Source organism: Columba livia, chromosome 1, assembly GCF_036013475.1.
Source record: "Columba livia isolate bColLiv1 breed racing homer chromosome 1, bColLiv1.pat.W.v2, whole genome shotgun sequence".
Taxonomy (NCBI): Eukaryota; Metazoa; Chordata; class Aves; order Columbiformes; family Columbidae; genus Columba; species Columba livia.
Window position 1 is genome coordinate 99153707 of NC_088602.1, and position 17777 is coordinate 99171483.

At 37.7% G+C, this 17777-nt stretch overlaps 1 protein-coding gene across 11 annotated transcripts in view; it reads left to right on the forward strand.

Annotated features, from left to right (window-relative positions):
• The window catches only part of CASK (calcium/calmodulin dependent serine protein kinase), a 210326-nt gene extending 195801 nt beyond the window's left edge, over nt 1–14525 (forward strand). For 8 of the 11 annotated variants that reach the window (XM_065069896.1, XM_065069876.1, XM_065069915.1 and 5 more), the window contains 5 exons: nt 2779–2859; nt 2951–3031; nt 6762–6964; nt 9161–9244; nt 13093–14525. In XM_065069896.1, the coding sequence (XP_064925968.1) occupies nt 2779–2859; nt 2951–3031; nt 6762–6964; nt 9161–9244; nt 13093–13269 (626 nt within the window). In that variant the 3' untranslated portion in view covers nt 13270–14525. The remainder of the gene's footprint in view (nt 1–2778; nt 2860–2950; nt 3032–6761; nt 6965–9160; nt 9245–13092) is intronic. The other 3 variants (XM_065069882.1, XM_065069924.1, XM_065069951.1) reach the window with 1 other exon arrangement.
• Nucleotides 14526–17777: the final 3252 nt, after the last annotated feature.

Sequence of the window (17777 nt, forward strand, 5' to 3'; positions counted from 1 at the left end):
TGGAATTAGCAATCTAATCCAGATGTCAAATGTTGCTCTTACAAGAAAGTAGAATTCATTTATCTTATGTCTTATATCTTAGAATAAAATTTAATAAATCATTTAGCAGTATGTAATCTATTTGGACTTCCCTGTTATTTTTGTCCTAGAGATGAGGCTGAACTGGAATGCTGAGAAACGACCTAGTAAAATATTTTATGGTCAACTAAGATGTGTGGCTAGCTAATGATTTGAGAGTTTATGAAGTAAATAATTGAATATTTCAGTTGCCTTTTATAGTTAAAAGCAAATATATTCTCTGTTACAAGAAAAATATCATCCCATTTTTCATTCCTCCATACCTGATATTAGAGTATCGTGTCCTTCAAGAGACAACGTCATGATCTTACATCTTATCATTGTAAATTCATTTTCAGACCAAAGCCCACAGTAAAAAATAAACCTTTTTCATTATTAGGTTCACTGACATTTTTAGAAATGCTCTAGATTTATACTGCAGTGCTATCTAGATATAGTTTTTGTTTATTTTACTGAAATGTTATTGGAGGACTTCATAAAAGAACACTCTTTAGAACATACTAGAACTATGCTTTCTGTTATACATAATGTAGAAAATTGCCAAGCTTTTACAAAATATGTTTATCATTTCTTAATGTGATTTATTTGCCTTGTGTTTAGACTATTGCATGGTAAAGTTTATTTTGTGCATATACTTTTTATTTTACTAATATACTACAAGCCATATCTCAATGACCCCTGTACATTTTTCATGCTGTCTTACTCCCAATGGCCTCTGTGCATGTAAGTAACCTGTCAAGTGACAATGCCTCTTTATTTGCTTCTTACTGTTTCCTTTCAAGAACTCCTTTTCTTTATTAGCTAGTAACACAGAAGCATTAAACTTCAGTCTTTAAATGTGCCCTGTATTCCTCTTATCTTGTGTATATTCAAAAATTAATCATTTTTCTTTTGCATTTGAAAACCCTACAATCATTAGTTACCTTCATGTAGACTGAGACACATCTTCTCCATGCTGCTAGTTTGTGGTGAAGGCATTAATATGTTTCATTTCTGTTGTTTGTTTCTGTTGTTTGTATCTAACATAATGTGGTTTTGTTCAAGAGGAAAATAAAGGATTGATTTTTTAATTATTATTTTTAATGGGAACAGGTTCTTGCAGGCCTAGATGGTTAGAATGGTAAAACTGATTAATATGTTGTAGATAGATCTTCAGCCCTTTCTAGTATAAAATGAATTATTAGTTAGTTTAAATAGTGTGAAGTTGCAAAAAGGACAGCAGTACGAATCCCATGTTTGTAGGTTTGCAGAATGGAAGAAAAATATTACTAAATTCTTGTTTGTAATATTTGGGGAAAGGTTGGAAGAGACTCTTCTTTAGGATGAAATTCAAAATGCTTTAAATGGACTAGGAAGTTTTCATATCTGTATCTTTTCGGGGTCTTAAGGAGTTGAGTGTCAATTCACTAATTTGTAGTTTGACCAAATTGAAGTAGCTGTACTTTTTCTTTAGGGTAAAAAGACTGCAGTTGAATTGAAAAATCTTCCCTATAAAAATAAATACATTAAGTTAAATCCTTAGCTTTAGTACAAAGAGCATGTGCTTTCTGGTAGGCTCCACAGTCTCAATGCTGATCTTGGTGGCTGGGGACTTCTGGAGCAAGCAAACTAAAGCTCCTGCCACTGTCTGCTTTCCAGAGGAATTTTGGATAGGGGGGAGGGATATATCCAAACTCGTCCTAAAGAGGGATGTGATATAGCTGAGGCGAATACACCAGCTTAGGACTTGGAAACACTCAAAGAATCCCATACTTTAGATGCAGTCACTCCTCCCTTCTTTTCATAGCACACGTAAATACAGAACTGAAAACTCTTCTTTGTTATTCTGCTCACAACTGCTGATTTCTGAAATCTTTATAAATATAAATATAATTCACTGCCTCCTGGCTTCTTCCTTCATTAGAATTCTGCAAGAATTCCCACAGATGTTGTGTTATTCAACACAGGAGGAATAAGCTGGTTTTAATGAACAAAACTTGATTTGTCAATCATTATATACCTTGGCAATTGAAGATAGATTGATAGACATATAATGGAATTCATCCCATTTCAACTACAGTTCAAATTATTTTTGAAATAGTACTTTTACAATTTTTCCCTAAATATGGTGGAGATTCTTTTATGTAATGCCATCATTTTTCATTAGAATTCTTCATTCTGTCGCAAGTGTTAAAAGCATGTCAGTTTAATGAGCACATGTGTTTAAAGAGAACTCTAATTACAATCAATATGGTGGTAGTTTTGAAGAATAAATACACAAAGTATTAATACTCTTCTCTATACATTTCTCGTAGATCTTGTTAAAACGTTATTATGGAAGCATCTCTAGTGTAAATAGATGTTCTCATATTGTATTCATGTTGGTCACTGTCTACAGATTTTTCTTTAGTATTGCTATTTCTTAGGAATGCAGATGTGAATGGCATGCCATTTTAGCTAATTTTTGTGGTTTGCTGAATAGTGCATGAAAGGACATGTGAACTTTCCTGAGCATTTCAGTAGCTTTCTTACTGCTTTTTACCAGTTTTTAAATGATCACATTTGTTAAAATTGCATAATGAAATGGTTTGATTTTCTGTAACATCTTACTTTGTACTGTAAATCTAAACCATGCTAAAATTGTTATTTGTAGCACAATTAATTATCAACCTTAATATGCCTTCTTTTCTCATCTCTATGGCGGTTTGTTTTGTGTTTTAGTGTTTGATCAATTAGATCTCGTCACGTATGAAGAAGTAGTAAAACTGCCAGCATTCAAAAGGAAAACACTAGTCTTACTAGGTAATTTTGAGTTATTATTCTGCATATAACAGCATAGTTTTGAACCCATTCTGGTGGAAAATTCATAATTCATTTCTGTGTTATGGTTTAGGTGCACATGGTGTTGGAAGAAGACACATAAAAAACACTCTCATCACAAAACACCCGGACAGATTTGCCTACCCCATTCCTCGTAAGTAGCAATGTTCAATGTAGTGCAAAATTGTTTCTAGCATTATAGACAACATACCTATCATAGTACTACATGTGTTCAGTTCTACTTATCTGCTACCTATCTTAAAGGTGGGAATTGTGATAGGACTGGGTGTATTTCTTCTTTTGTTTGTTTTTCAGGAGGAAGAATAGTAAGTAACACCACTTTTACATCAAATGGTTCTTAGTATTCAGAAAACGTCTTGTTAAGCATACTTCTCTCTACACCAAATATTTGTTAATTTAGAATGCAGGCTAAAACATTTTTCATTTTTCTGTACTAATTTCACATTTGCAGTTCAGGTAAGACTGGAACAGCCGTGACGTTTAAAATGGTGTATAATTCCCATGAGAAGAAATATTAACTGGATTTAGAGGAAACCTTTAATGTATACCTTATCTGAATGTTTTAGGTTACTTTTCACAACCTCGCTTTGAGGACAAGTATTATACTAAAATAACCTGAAGTTTCCAGAGGTGACAATAAGAAAAAGGAAAAGCAATTAATTAAAAAGCAATCACTCCTTACAAGTGGGTTGTTACAAAGAGCACAGAGGTGTGTTTTACCTTCATGAAAATCTCTAACAATACCACGGCAGGAATTGCATATCCTACTACATGGTCTTTTGGAGATGCACCCTTTTTCCTCAAGCTAGGCATCCTGAAACAAGAGCATCCAGCAGCTGAATCTGTCCACTCTATTTCTGACTGTCTTCAGAAACAAAATACATGGCTCAGAAGTGACATGGATTACCATTATACATTCTTTGTTTTTCTTTTATACCTTGCTAGTGCTTTACTTTAAAATTGCACCTTGGTGTTCTCCTACCTATAAGGATTTTGCTTTTGCTAAAAACCATTATTTTTAAGAACTTATTTGTAAACCTGTTTGGAAGGGGGAAAGGATTAGTTTGCTGCTCATTTAAGTTCTCCAGGCTTGCTCGCTCAGGAGTTGGACAAAGACAAGTGCCAGAAAAAGGAAAACAGAAAGACCTAGGAAAACATGAACCATTAGATCAGCCCAGCAGCAATGTGAAACTGCACTGTGTGTAACACTGCTGTTTATGTCTAGACACTAAAATCCTGGATTAGACACTAGAAGAGTGCAGTGCCAGGAGTATGTGATGTATGTTGTACCTAAGTTATTCAGTACAGACAAGATTATATGGGTAGAAGGGAGTAGTAACCCAGCAAATGTGTTCTCCAATACAAAGAACTAAAACAAAGAGTAATAAATGTTTTACAGTATGCTTTTCAGCCAGTCTTTCTCAAGTACTAACTGTATTGCTGTGGGGAGGTAGAAGCTGAACTATTAATAGCTATTTTGTTTTCAAATGCCTATTAAAATGGATTCACCTATTCTGCGATGACTGTGCCTCAGGTTGCCTGCATTATGTTCCTGCTCTGTGGAAGCACTGAAGTTGCTTCACTGATTACATAAGAAGACTAAACTGCAAATCGGGATGAAATTCAGGTGCTTAAGCATCAGTATGATGTTTAGATGCCTGTTTTAGACATGGCCTGACCTCCAGACCCACTCCAGAAGATCAATGGTCTTCTTTAACTCCTTTGTTACATCTGATAGTCATATGGGGATGTTTCAGATTTAAGGCATTCAGGGCATTTAAAATAGCACTTTATGCTGGTGTTTAGAGACCCAGATTACTTGCTTGTGTTATGAAAAGATCATATAAAATATATTGCGTACACTTCAAGTATTATGTGGTCCTAATCTGTCTTTCAGCTTACTCTAGGTAATTGAGTTTATTCTCTCCAACTCTCAGGGATGGATATTACGGCATTTTCTGCATTTTTTTACCAAACCATGCCAGCAGTAGGTAACTTTTAAGATGGGCCTTAAGTTGGGTGTGGTGTACTGGGGAATGCTTTGTAAAGAAATTATCTGCCTACTGAAAAACTGATAGTAAAGGTCACGTCACATACAATGGTAGTGAATTAAAAGGATTAGTAGGCCATACCTCTCTTACTGTGTAGGTCTGCAGAAGCAATTTATTTGAAAAGTGTGTTATAGCTAAGTACCTTTCATCTCTCTTGACCACAAATAATTGGGCCCTCACCCACATTTTAGGCCTCCACTTCCACACTCAGAATAAAACCTCACAAGAATTCAAGTGAAAAAAAGGAAAATACAGAAGTGTTTTTAGAAAAGAGAAGGATCTGGGGGTTATGCAGGACTATGTAAGTTCAGTAGAACTAAGGCAGCAGTGAGTAGTACAGTGATATTGTATGGTTTATATAATCCCTTATTCTTGAATTTCTTAAAATAATAACTATGGTCTATAGTATTTCTCTAGAACTTTTCATCTTTGAAATATGCTAATTAATTCTCAGAACAGTGATAGGTATAATTAAGTATAGAAGATGAGTTCAATTTTTGATACCTTGTTTGAAATTATGATAGGGTTGTTGGAAGAGATGGAATTAGATTGGGAAGGGTTGTGGTGTTTTAGATACGTCACCACCGTAAGTGCGATAGTGGAAAAATCCGAGTAAATCAGTTTGTGAAGGACTGTTATAAGAAAAATAAGCACATGGATATTACTGTGTCTGTGGGGAAGAGACCAACAGAGAATCACAGAATGGTTGAGATCCTTACTTCTGGAAGTCACCTGGTCTAACCCCTCTGCTCAAGCAGAGCCACCTAGACCCAGATGCCCAAGACCATGTCCTGATCACTTTTGAGGATCTGAGGATGGAGATACCACCACCTCTCTGGGAAACCTGTGCCAGTGCTCGGTTGCACTCACGCTAGGGAAGTGTTTCCTTACATTCAGATGGAAGCTCCTGTGTTTCAGCATGTGCTCGTTACTTCTTGGCACCACTGGAAAGAGACTGGATCCATCTTCTTTACACTTTCACTTTAGATATTTGTACTCATTGATGAGATCCCTCCTAAGCCTTCTCCAGGCTGAACAGTCCCAGATCTCTCAGCCTTTCCACAGAGGAGAGATGCGTTGGTCCCTTAGTGACGCTTCACTGGACTCTCTCCAGTCTGTCCATGTCTCTCTTGTACTGGGGAGCCCAGAACTGGACCCAGCACTCCAGGTGTGGCCTCACTAGTGCTGAGTAGAGGGGAAGAATCACCTCCCTCCAGCTGCTGCCAATACTTGGGCTAATGCAACCCAGGGTGCCTTTAGCACTTCATTGCCACAGGGGTGCATTGCTCATGTTCAACTGAATGTCTACTAGGACCCCCACAGGGCCTTCTCTGGAGAGCTGCTTTGCAACTGGTCACACTCCAGCATGTACTGGTGCATGAGGTTGTTCCTCCCCAGGTGTAGGACTTGGCACTTCCTCTTGTTGAACTTGATGAGGTTCCTGTCAGACTGTTTCTCCAGCCTGTCAAGCTCCCTCCGGATGGCAGCACAACCCTCTGCTGTATCAGCCACTCCTCACAGTTTTGTATCATTGGCATCCTTGCTGAGGGTACACTCTGCCCCGGCCTCCAGATGATCAATGAGGATGTTGAACAGGACTGAGCCCAGTACTGGCCCCTGGGGTAAAATGGAAATGTTAATTGAATTGTTGAAAAATCATAAAAACTCTGAGATCTGGCCTTTGCTGTTGAAAACAGCTGATAGAGTCTTAAAGTCATGATGAGGTAAAGGTTATTATCGACCAAACAAAAAGCCATATATAAGCTTAATATTGCTTTTGTACTGAAAATATTTTCTGTTTTGTATTTTCAGACACAACCCGACCTCCAAAGAAAGATGAAGAAAATGGGAAAAATTACTACTTCGTATCTCATGACCAAATGATGCAGGATATATCAAACAATGAATATTTGGAATATGGCAGCCATGAGGATGCAATGTATGGGACAAAACTGGAAACAATACGAAAGATCCATGAGCAGGGACTAATTGCAATACTTGATGTAGAACCTCAGGTAACTAATTAGAAGTATATGAAAATGAGACTCATCACAAATCCTTTAATCATATTTTATTGAGATATATTTATTTTTATTGATTGCACACTGGACAAGTCATGAATACAGTAACGTGGAACAAAAGTCCCTGGAACACCAAGATATCAATTTGTGAAGTAGAATTCTCATATTCATCTGGTTAGAAGAACATACAGCAGAAACAAATTCATAGCTTAGCTTGGTATGCAACCACTAGAGCTTGAAAATGTACTTACCGTGTAACTTTTTAATATTTTAGTCTCACCTCCAGTGAAATGTATCAAAACAAGTGATTGTCATTGCCTGCCAGGAGCAATGTTTCAGTATTTTCACAAATTTCTCTTTGTTGCTGTTTTAGATGGTAATCTTGTTTCTAACTGACTCTTGGCTCCATATCACTATAGAGCGTGGTCAGTCACCAATACCAATCCTGTTTGTACAATGACCAGATCAGTGTTGTTACTTTACAAACTCCTTTCTCTGTTGCAGTATTATACTTTTTGGAAAGGGGTAAGGAAGGAAAATCAGTCTCTCAAGAAGCACTAATCATTCGTTCATTCATTATATAAAATCTTCAGTGGAAAATTGTGATACATTTCATTTGAAACATCCATGTAGTCATGACTTTCAATTCACAGGGTTGTCTTTATATATTTTGTTAAGTGAAACAACATGAATATGAACAAGTGTGATGTTTATATTATTCTAGCAGATTGAAGGAAATGGAAGAAAAGACACAATTGTGAAGAGTGTTATCTATTTAAATTTGCTGCCTTCTTTCTTCTTTGTGAATGGAATCAAGAAGTTAAAGTTCTTAAAGAATTTCATAACAGAAATAAGCTCCCTGACTAAATTATTTAGGACGGTTAATATAATAGGCTGGTGTGGTGCTGTTCTGAAAAGTAAAATTCCACATTTAACAGTTTTCAGGGAGGGAAGCATTTATAGTCATTTCAAATGAAGCAGCTGTTAAAAGCAAACTCTTTTGATAAACCTTTTCACATTGCATTATTCAGAAGCATTACGATTCTCAGAAGCCAGTTTCATCTTTGTTAGAACATAACATTTGGTAACAGCTGCCTTTTCTACACTTCTTCCAGCACGTGTCTAGCAAGCTTCTCTGTTAACCAGCTTCCTCATGTATCCACCTCAGCTCAGTAAGGCCAGCCTGTGGACTCATTCCTAGTTATCTTACACTACGTGTGTTTGCCCTTGGGTACTCTTAGTTACGTGAGTTTTCTCGACTTTCACATACAGGGTTTATCTATTGTTTGGAGAAGATTGGCATAGATGATACATATAGGTGGGTTTCAAGCAGCAGAGATGAAAAACTTTAGCTTGGGAAAAGGATGAATTTGGTTTTTTTGTTTGTCGTGTTTCTTTCAAAAAAAACCCCACACCTTTGGAGAAGACAGGAAGCGGAAGGAGCAAGAAAAGACTGACCTTTAGTAGTTGTACTTTATCTTGTCCATCCATTTGAGTTCAGCTGAGGCATGTTTACTTGCGGTCCTGCACTTCAGTCCAGCTTAGATCTGTACCAGAGTTTCACTTACGGCAGCTCTGTGTGTTGCTCCGTAATTATGACTAAGTCAACTTTTTTAATCAGAACTCTTCTTTTGCATAGATGATGTTCAGGGGATTTGTACTGCATTTACTGCATTAGTGCTATGCTCACTTTTTCAAAACTTCAGTACGCTTACTTCCCACAACACATTTTCATTTGTTTCATAAAATAATAATAAAAAAGTGTTGCGAGGTAGAAAAAGTCAGACAAAAAATGATATTCTAATCAGTATCTATTCTAAAATACAGTTATCTCTTTTACCTATTTACGGCATGACTTAATTTTTTTACCTGGTGTTAATCATTCAGTTTAAATGCAAACAGAATTCTCCACCCTGAGACTGTATGGGAAGATGTTCTCTGAAAATGCTAAAGCTTTAATTGTCTCGAAAACTCACTTTAATTAAGTATAAATATATGGTTTAACCATCAAAAATGTAAAATAATGCAAAAAGTGTCTGTATTACTAAGGTCTTGATTCCAAATCAGTTAAAACCAAATACCAGTGCTGGTAAATCATGATTTTTTATCTTTTGCTTGTGTGATGGAATTTATTTCACATTGCTTGTTGGGGGATGCTTCTGAACTATCTGATGTTTTTTTTTCACCTAGGCATTGAAGGTCCTGAGAACTGCAGAATTTGCTCCTTTTGTTGTTTTTATTGCTGCACCTACAATTACCCCAGGCATTAATGAGGTATGACATGTTGCAATCTAATGTCCTATCAGAGAGAAAATTAAGGATGACGTTCAAATATGCAGATAAGACTCTTCAGTTGTTTCCTGGTGTGTAAATGGAGAGGCAGAAAGACGGTTGTATGGCAGCATTATTAAGTCAATTGGAATGTATTTATTGTTTATTAACTGTTTTTTCTAATTCAAAATATGAACTGCGAGCAGAAGGATGCACATGATATGTTCTAAAAATACATATTCTTTTATTTCATTCCCTGCCCTAGCTCAAAGATCCATTTCCAAATCCTTGACAAATGGTTAGCACAAATTACTGAACTCTGAGCTGCAGTGTCAGCGCTAGATTACAGCTGGCCTGAACTAAAGAAATGCTTGTGCGTGACTGCCATCATCTCACCTTTATCTTTTCCTTTTTTCTATACAGTAAATATATATCAGAAATAGCTTTATTAATTTCAGACTGTTCTCTAATAATTGGCAATTTTGACCAAAGAGGTAATTGCTTGTGGAATAATGTTCAGTACTCGTGGAGGCCTGCACCCCGAGTGCCTATTTAGTTTTTATAGAGTACCCGCTCTGCAGTTTGTTGCTGATTTCAGAGGTTATATCAAGCAATTATGGATTTAGCTTACAACAGGGCAAACAGTATTCATACAAACACCTTATCTGCTCAGCATTTTTCAAACCATGATATAAGGTATGTAATCAATTGGATTTCACCATGAATCTGTTCCAGATATCCTATATACCTCCTTGATCACGCAAAAACAGTCAGAAGCCTGATCTCTACAGCCTGTTTCTAAAGAAATGTAATTACAATACCATAAGTATGAAACTATGACATCACTGCAGAGGCTTGCAGGAGAATAAGGAACCAGACAAACATATTTAAGTGTAAATACCGTGACTTATTGTTAAAATAGCAATAGCAAGTGGAGAGTGAAAAATATTGGCCTCAAGCCGCAATTTTATTGGCAGCTGAGGCAGTCTACTAGTTCCCTGTTGCTGAACAGATGCTTTCTTGGTACACCGGGAACAGGATGGAAATGTACCTGTTACAGCAGTGGTGGGGAAATATCTGTTCATGCCAAAGAAATAATAGTAGAAGGAAAGTACTGTGTTCTAAATATTTGCATTCATGCTATAAAACTGTCTTTATTGCTAGCTCTTGTGCTCTGTGCACACAGGTATTCACTCAGGCTCGTGAATTGCTGAACTGGGGCCATGCATATAAAGCATGCTAATTTATGAATCAATTAAACTTTAAGAAAGGGAGGGACAGGTAATGGTATTAGCAACAGACATTACCCGAATACAGTGTCCTGTTTTCCACGGTTTACTGTGCTGCATGAAGGGAGATACACTAATTGTGTCTATGTATTAGTAGCCTGTGAGGCGTCAAACAAGGGTGGAGAGTGTTTCGTATTTCCCATTCATGCTTCCTTTTTGAAAGGTTCATTTGCATGATGAGTATCCCTTTCTGTTTATCCTTTTATCCTTCTTTGTTTATTTTATGTACACTTTTTGAGAACATTTCTGTAAATGACTGTCCGTTTTCCCCCCTTATGTTTTCTTAAATTTCATCTTTGCTTTTCTTTTCATTTTCCTGCACTCGTACTAATTGTACATAGCTGCCAAAATGGTGCAGAAAATTGCCTGTAAGTACCAGCTAGGGGCTGACAAGGTAGTCCTGGTTATTTCAGTAGTTTTAGAATGTAGATATGCTTGTTCCCATTCAACATTACTCTTGCCTTTGGAATAAAAATTTAATGTAATAATTACTTCAGAGACCTGTGTCAAAATTATGTGCTAGTATAAAGAAACCAGAGAGTAAGATTTCTACTTTTTCAGCTTTTTGTTCTGTCAGTCACAGTAAGACACACACTTGGTGAAAAAAGTTCTTTCTTGTATTTGGAGCAGGTAAAGATGACGCTGATGGGAAATCTGAGTAGCAGTTAAAAAGCTACATGTGAATTAGCAGTCCTAGGGCTTCATGGAGATTTCTCAGGTTGTTTTAGCCTGTGCCATGAGATTAAAACTCTCTTAAAGGTGCAATATGTTTTTTGCCAAGACTGGTTTTAAAATATAAAACTAATCCTAGCTAGGTATGTTGAAAGCACTGAAAATATTCTGCTTGGCAAGTATGATTCTTTTTTTCCCCTTTGTAGGTTAATTTAAATAGAAAAGTTTAAATATTTAGCTGATATAAATTAATGTTTCTTCTGGAATTTATGAAAAGTTGGCAGTTTACCTCACTAGGTTTTTGGCTTAAAGACACTGGGCCATACAAAATGTTCCACAAATATATTTAATATTATTATTCATCCATACTGTTCAATTTGATAATAGCATAAATTAAATTTGCATGCACTGGTATCTTCTACGGAAGCTCCAGGCATCACTGGTGATGCATAAAGGTCCACACAAGGATCATCATCTGTACAGAAGTGTGTGTGAGAAGTATTTGTCTGACTTTGTTTGACTGAAATTTGTAGTTATTATCAAGTGAAGGTGACATTCCCCCCTCGTTTGGGGCTGCAGCGTCAGGAGAGAAGCAGAACTGTAACTTGGGTACAGAACTTCTCCAGGCTTGGTTGGTTTCATTGCTACAAGGAAGGAGAACTGTCTCGGCACAGGTTGTTCCCTTCAGAGGACCTGAAAGGCACTGTTCCACAGCTACTTGTCACCATAATTTCAAATACTTGAGAAGCTTAAATAACAAAAAAGGATCGAGTCTCCTTTTAGGTAGATAAAAATCTGTTCCCAGAATAATTTCTTGTGAAAACAGCTATAGGCACTGTGCCTGTACTTCCTGCAGCCTAAAACTCTGTTAGAATAAAGTGTATCCTAGTTGACTGATCAAGTAGGGTGACCCTATAGATACTACAGATCAGCAAGAGTCTATACTGTTCATATTTAATTTTTCCCCATATTGATCCCAAACTTGAGCGGCAGGAAGCACTTGATCACTTTCCTGTGGCTATTTCAAGGTTCCTGAAAGCAGCAAATGATATTTTTTTAATTTCTAAGAGAATTTTCAGGAAGATAGTTCAAACTTATAATTGCTGCAGAGCCCTAGAAAGAAGCTTTTTGCAATCCTGCTCTCTGAGAAAGGCCGAGCTCGCTAACGAAGCCCATAGCTGCCGCATTGCTGGCCGCACAGGCTCCAGGAGCGCACCCACAAAGTAGGATGCACATCCTTCTGTGAGGGCATCGACATCAAGGCGTGGAAAGACCAGTTTGCTGTCGCTGGCCCTTCTTGAGCATGAGCTGTGTGGTTTCTCTTCAGGACCTCACACTAGGAGGTGCTGGAGATGGCATGCTCTGAAATAGGAACCGCAGAGAAATGTAGAGTGAAAACTTCCTTGTCAGTAAATGATTATTAAAGGAAGTAGGCCCAGCAGGCTGATGTTGAGCAGTAAAACATTACCAAAACCAGGAACTGCTAATACCCAACAGTATACCCTCTCCTGTTTCTCGTGTTCTTACCTGGACCTAGGCCATATAGCTCATATTTGTGCACTTTGTACGTTTTATTCATATGTGTTCTCCATTGTTCCATGTCTGTGCTGCTTTTCTAAGCTTCCATCCTCTGCCTTGCTTTTTAATTGTAGACTTGAGTTTTGTCCCGAGTAATGTCAATAACTGAGTGCTGTTTGAATGTCAGCTTGAAGAGACAAATTGTGCCATTTCTCCTGTGTGATTTCCATAGATTTAGGTGGGGGATCTAAGCCTCCCTAAGGCTTTTTTCCCATTTCCTTCTCTGTAAGTAACAGATAGCAAGCTGTTGTAGAAGAGTACAAAAAAATCTAACTTCTCTCTCTCCCATTTTCTTTTCTGACTGCCGAACAGGATGAATCTCTTCAGCGCCTGCAGAAGGAGTCTGAAATCTTACAGAGAACATATGCACACTACTTTGACCTAACAATTATCAACAACGAAATTGATGAAACTATCAGGCACCTGGAGGAAGCCATTGAGCTTGTGTGTACAGCCTCACAGTGGGTCCCGGTCTCCTGGGTCTACTAGAGCGGTCACGAGAGAATTCTAGAAAAAGAGAAAAAAAACAAAAACCAACAAACCCTGTCATTACTGGGAACCACCTCATACATGGAAAACCTCTTCGTTATTGACCTTGTGTCAACAGGTCTTGGCCCCTATAGACTACCTAGATGTAGTGTGACCTAAATTTATAACTATTGTCATGTCTGAATAGATAGGAGGAGGGGGAAAAACAAATTAAACACTAATTTAAAGAGACAGTATCTTTTTTTGATCATTTCTCCTAAACTTTAATAAAATGTATCTTTACATATATGTATTATTCAGTCCTTTGGAATGTTATATTTTTGGAAATCATAGCTTTTTATTTCAAGGACCCCTAAAAACTGCACAAAATAGATGCTGCTTTCTATAATCTATTTTAATAGTAATAATAATATGGTTCTGTTACCTTAACTTGGGGGTGGAACACTACATTCTTTTTAGAGTCTGATTTTATGGATTGGAATACTTTGCTTTCCTTTATTTATTTGAAATAATTAGTCTAGTGGTTACAAAACAAATTCATAAATTTTAAAGGCCTTTCTTCGCTTTTTTTTTCCTAGGATAGTATTTTTAAGTACTTTTGTGTAACATCCAGATAATGTGATACTGTCTCTTTGAAGAACTCTGTACAACTTTTAGAGATTCTAAATTGGGTCTTGACTCTTAATGCATGTGGACAGTCGCAAGCGTTCATGCCGTTGGTGTATCTGTGTTGAAAAAACCTGTAATCTACAGCAAAGTACATTCCGTTCATGGGAACACGTACCCAAGGGAATAAAGTAAAATATTATTCTGACTGAGTTGTAAACCTATGCACATCCCTTGCATTTTGGGCAACTTTATAAAAAACAAACAAACAAACTGATTTTTATTAATAATAATCATGTAGTGAAATGTGTTTGTAATTTTGTCTCAATTTAATTTGTTGTAAGGTGGGAGGGGGCAATTACTGGTTTCACCATTTCAGATCTGTGTTGTCTGAGAGTATTAACGTTTTAATTAAGTTTAAGGAAAAAAGCTGATTTTTAATATGTATGTAATTGTTAAAAGATGCACACATTTTAAAAGAAAATACTGTGCAATGAAGAAACCAGTTTAGGCATTGCGATAAACTGACTATTCCAAAAGACTCATCTACAACAGCCCTGTAAATTCCTTTAAAAATGGTAATTGACTCTACAGTCTGACCAATTTTTTTTATTTTAAATATACTTCCTTTTATGTGTTCAACAATTAAATGGTTTTGGGTCCTTCATTTCATTGCAGGGAGTTTCAAGAACCAATCAGTGACTCTTGCAGTGAGAAAAGGTTTCTTAAAGTGTGTTAAGAGAAGGCCTTGGTAGGGGCACAGCCTGTGGTCTGTTCCAGGAGCTCTGCTCTGCCTGTACCAGCACAGGTTGAACTAATTTAGAACTAGAGCAGAGCCAAGGAAGTTTAACTCTGTGCACACCTGGTGTTTTGTTTCCCTCTTCATGCTCTCACTGGCCCAGATGGTTTGAATTTTTTCTAAAAACGGTTAACAGCAGCAAGCATTGCCACCAAGAGATGATTTATCTCAAGAGCTTGGTTGGCTGTGCTGTTCTGTAGCATGAAGTTCAGTGTTTGTATTAAAATGCTACAGTGTTCTCAAAGGATTTATCCTCAAATTTCAACTATCAGCTGTAATTAATCTGCGGGCTGTTCCAGTTGCTTGGGACCACTGCACCTGTGATCAGAAAAGGTTCTCAGGGTCGAACATTCATCAAAGGGTAATTATCATGAAGTGCAGAGATCGCTGGTTTTTCTCCTGCCTACTCCTACTGCGGGTCTGGTGGTCAAATCTCTATTCCTGAAAAATCCTTAGGCGAAACCTAGGTCCAGCTGGGCATCCCAGCCAGCCGGGCCAGGCAAGGTGTTTATTTCAGGCAGCGTTCCCAGCACAGCTCATAGCATGCAGCGCAGAAAGGAACTTGATCCATCGCTTTACCCCACCTGCTGAACCTGTGTACGCCACAGCTGGAATCACAGTCCTGTGACTGCGTCCCAAAACGTGTACCGTAACTGTGTCCCTGGAATCTGTAGCTGGCAGAGTGTTGGACACTAGTCAAGGAGAAGCTGTGTGGGCCTCCTGTAAGCAGGCCAGCAAGTAAGAGGGAACCTATCTGTGTACTAGTAGCTGTTCATCTGTTCTGAATTTAGCCCCTGCAAAAGGTGATGGGTACAAACTGTGAACTATTTAGTAAGAGGTAATTTTTCAAGTGGTCGTGCTGTCTCATTTTAGTGTGGGATGAACCTTAGGAGGTGTTTCTGTAGGTCAGCTGTTGCAATGGTAGAGTTACATGCAAGCCCAGCTCATGGAAGTGACAGGTTCATTCACTCTCAAAACTACCTCTTTTCCCAGTAAAGCACAAAGATGAGAAGATCTACTGAAAAGCAAGCACGGGAGTGTTTCTGATGTTAGAAATACAAACTTCTTCTCTGGTAAGCATTGGTATCTGACTTCAGTGACACATGCTTTTTAAATGTTTATGACATGTAACAGGTAAAGTAATTTTGATAATTTGGGTATAGTCCACCATAAATGTTTCGAGTACACACTTTTGACTCTGTTAATGTGAATTTCTTGCAGCTCCTGTGTATCTAGCATGTAAGGAAAGAAAACTCATAGGGCCCCTGAGGCTGGTTCTGCCTTACACAGATGACAATAAGTAGTGATTTAATGTAACTAATACGCTTTTCTTCTCTTAAGTGGAGCTACTATGCTGTTAATATTACACAAAGGAAAGACTAATTTGGAGAGCTTTGGGTCTTTTATTTTCACTGTACAGCCTTTTACCAAGAGACAAAAACTGTAAAGCACATCAGTTAGTATACTGTCCTGCATCTACTGCAGACTGTTTTCCTTGTAGAAACCTTTAGTAGCAAAAAATTAACTTGGAACCCACCCTGGGCTTTAAGTCCAGCTGAACTACCAGCCCAGGACTCCTCAGTCTGCCCAATCCACACACCTTCTCTGCCTCCTGCTCTGCCTAAACCCTTCCAATCCATCTCTGTTATCTGTGTGGTACGTAGAGGGCAAAAGGCTGCCAGAAATTCAGCTGGAAGTTTTGTTTCCACAGGGAAGACTCGTGCAGGTACAGAGCCAATGTTACAATTTATTTTTCCAGTCTCCAAGTGGAGAAGGGTCTTCCTAATACTGTAAATATCACTGCATAATTTAGAGCACCTCTTGAGCTTCTCTAAATGTATGCTAAATGTGACCTCAGAAGCAGCCCCGGGACTGGGAAGAAACAAATATTTCTGTTTGCCCCCCTTTTATACTTTATTTTTGTACAGGGGCTGATAGATTTTTAACGAAAACTTGATCATATCAGTGTACTGCCTCTCAGTCTGACTGATGCCTGTGATTTCAAGGTGTTAAGTTGGTCCAATAAATGTTCATTAACCTCTGCTTCCATTTACTTAATAAAAGTGCACTAGGTTATTCGGTGTCTCAGAGTGCATGATCATTGCATGGAATTGGTAACCTGGTTTAGACAATCCTGGCTACTGTCATGCAACCCACAGCATGCAGCTATTTAAAATCAGAGGGACATTTTTAATCTCATCACCAAAACTGAATTCCTGCATATGTTTTAGCATTGGTTTTATTTCATTTGGCTCAAGAAAGATTCTGTGCCACTAGCTTATAAGTGAAAATATCACTACCTACTTCAGAAATGTTGTTAGTGAGGTTACTGATTTGATTCTGAAAGAACAACATAGATGAGATGTTACAGCCCGAGCAGCAATGAGTTGGAGCGTGTAGTTCAAGAACTGGATACCAGAGCCATTAGGAAAAGTTAGTGCACGGTCTAACTCCAGTATTGCATTTTTATTCTTTAATGAAATAATTTCAGAGTGCTAGTATTTGAAAAAATGTTTGAAAATGCTGCAAAAGCTCAGGTTGTTCTTTGCAAACCTAGATGGAAATATTAGATGCAAACAGTTCTGGTTCCAGTCTCTTCCACTGCAATTAGTTCTCAACATCTTTAATGAAGGCAATCAGAACTCAATTCAGGCTTTAAAATACTTGGGAGAAGAGAATTTGTGAAAACTACAGGAAAAGTACATTTCTTGACTGACTTGAGTAAGAGTCATCTGTTTTTATAGGCCAAATTGACAGAGTATGAACTAAAGCAAACACCACATAAAGTCTGCTTTCTTTACGTAAAGCACATTCATTTTCTTAATAAGGCTGGCTCTCAAACTAGTTTCTTCACTACTTTTATTGAGCTAAGAAATGCCCATAATTCCTACTAAGGAGACTGCTGCACATGATGTCAGAGTCGCATGTAAATTAAAATGTACAACAGGAAATATATCATAGACAAGCAGGGCAGAGGTAACTTGTAAGTGTGCCAGTGCACCATGAGGATGAGTGCACAAGTTTAAGTTAGGGGAGACTGTATTATTTCTTACACTGCACAAAATTACTAAGTCAGTTCCAAAATCTGTACATTAATCATGGG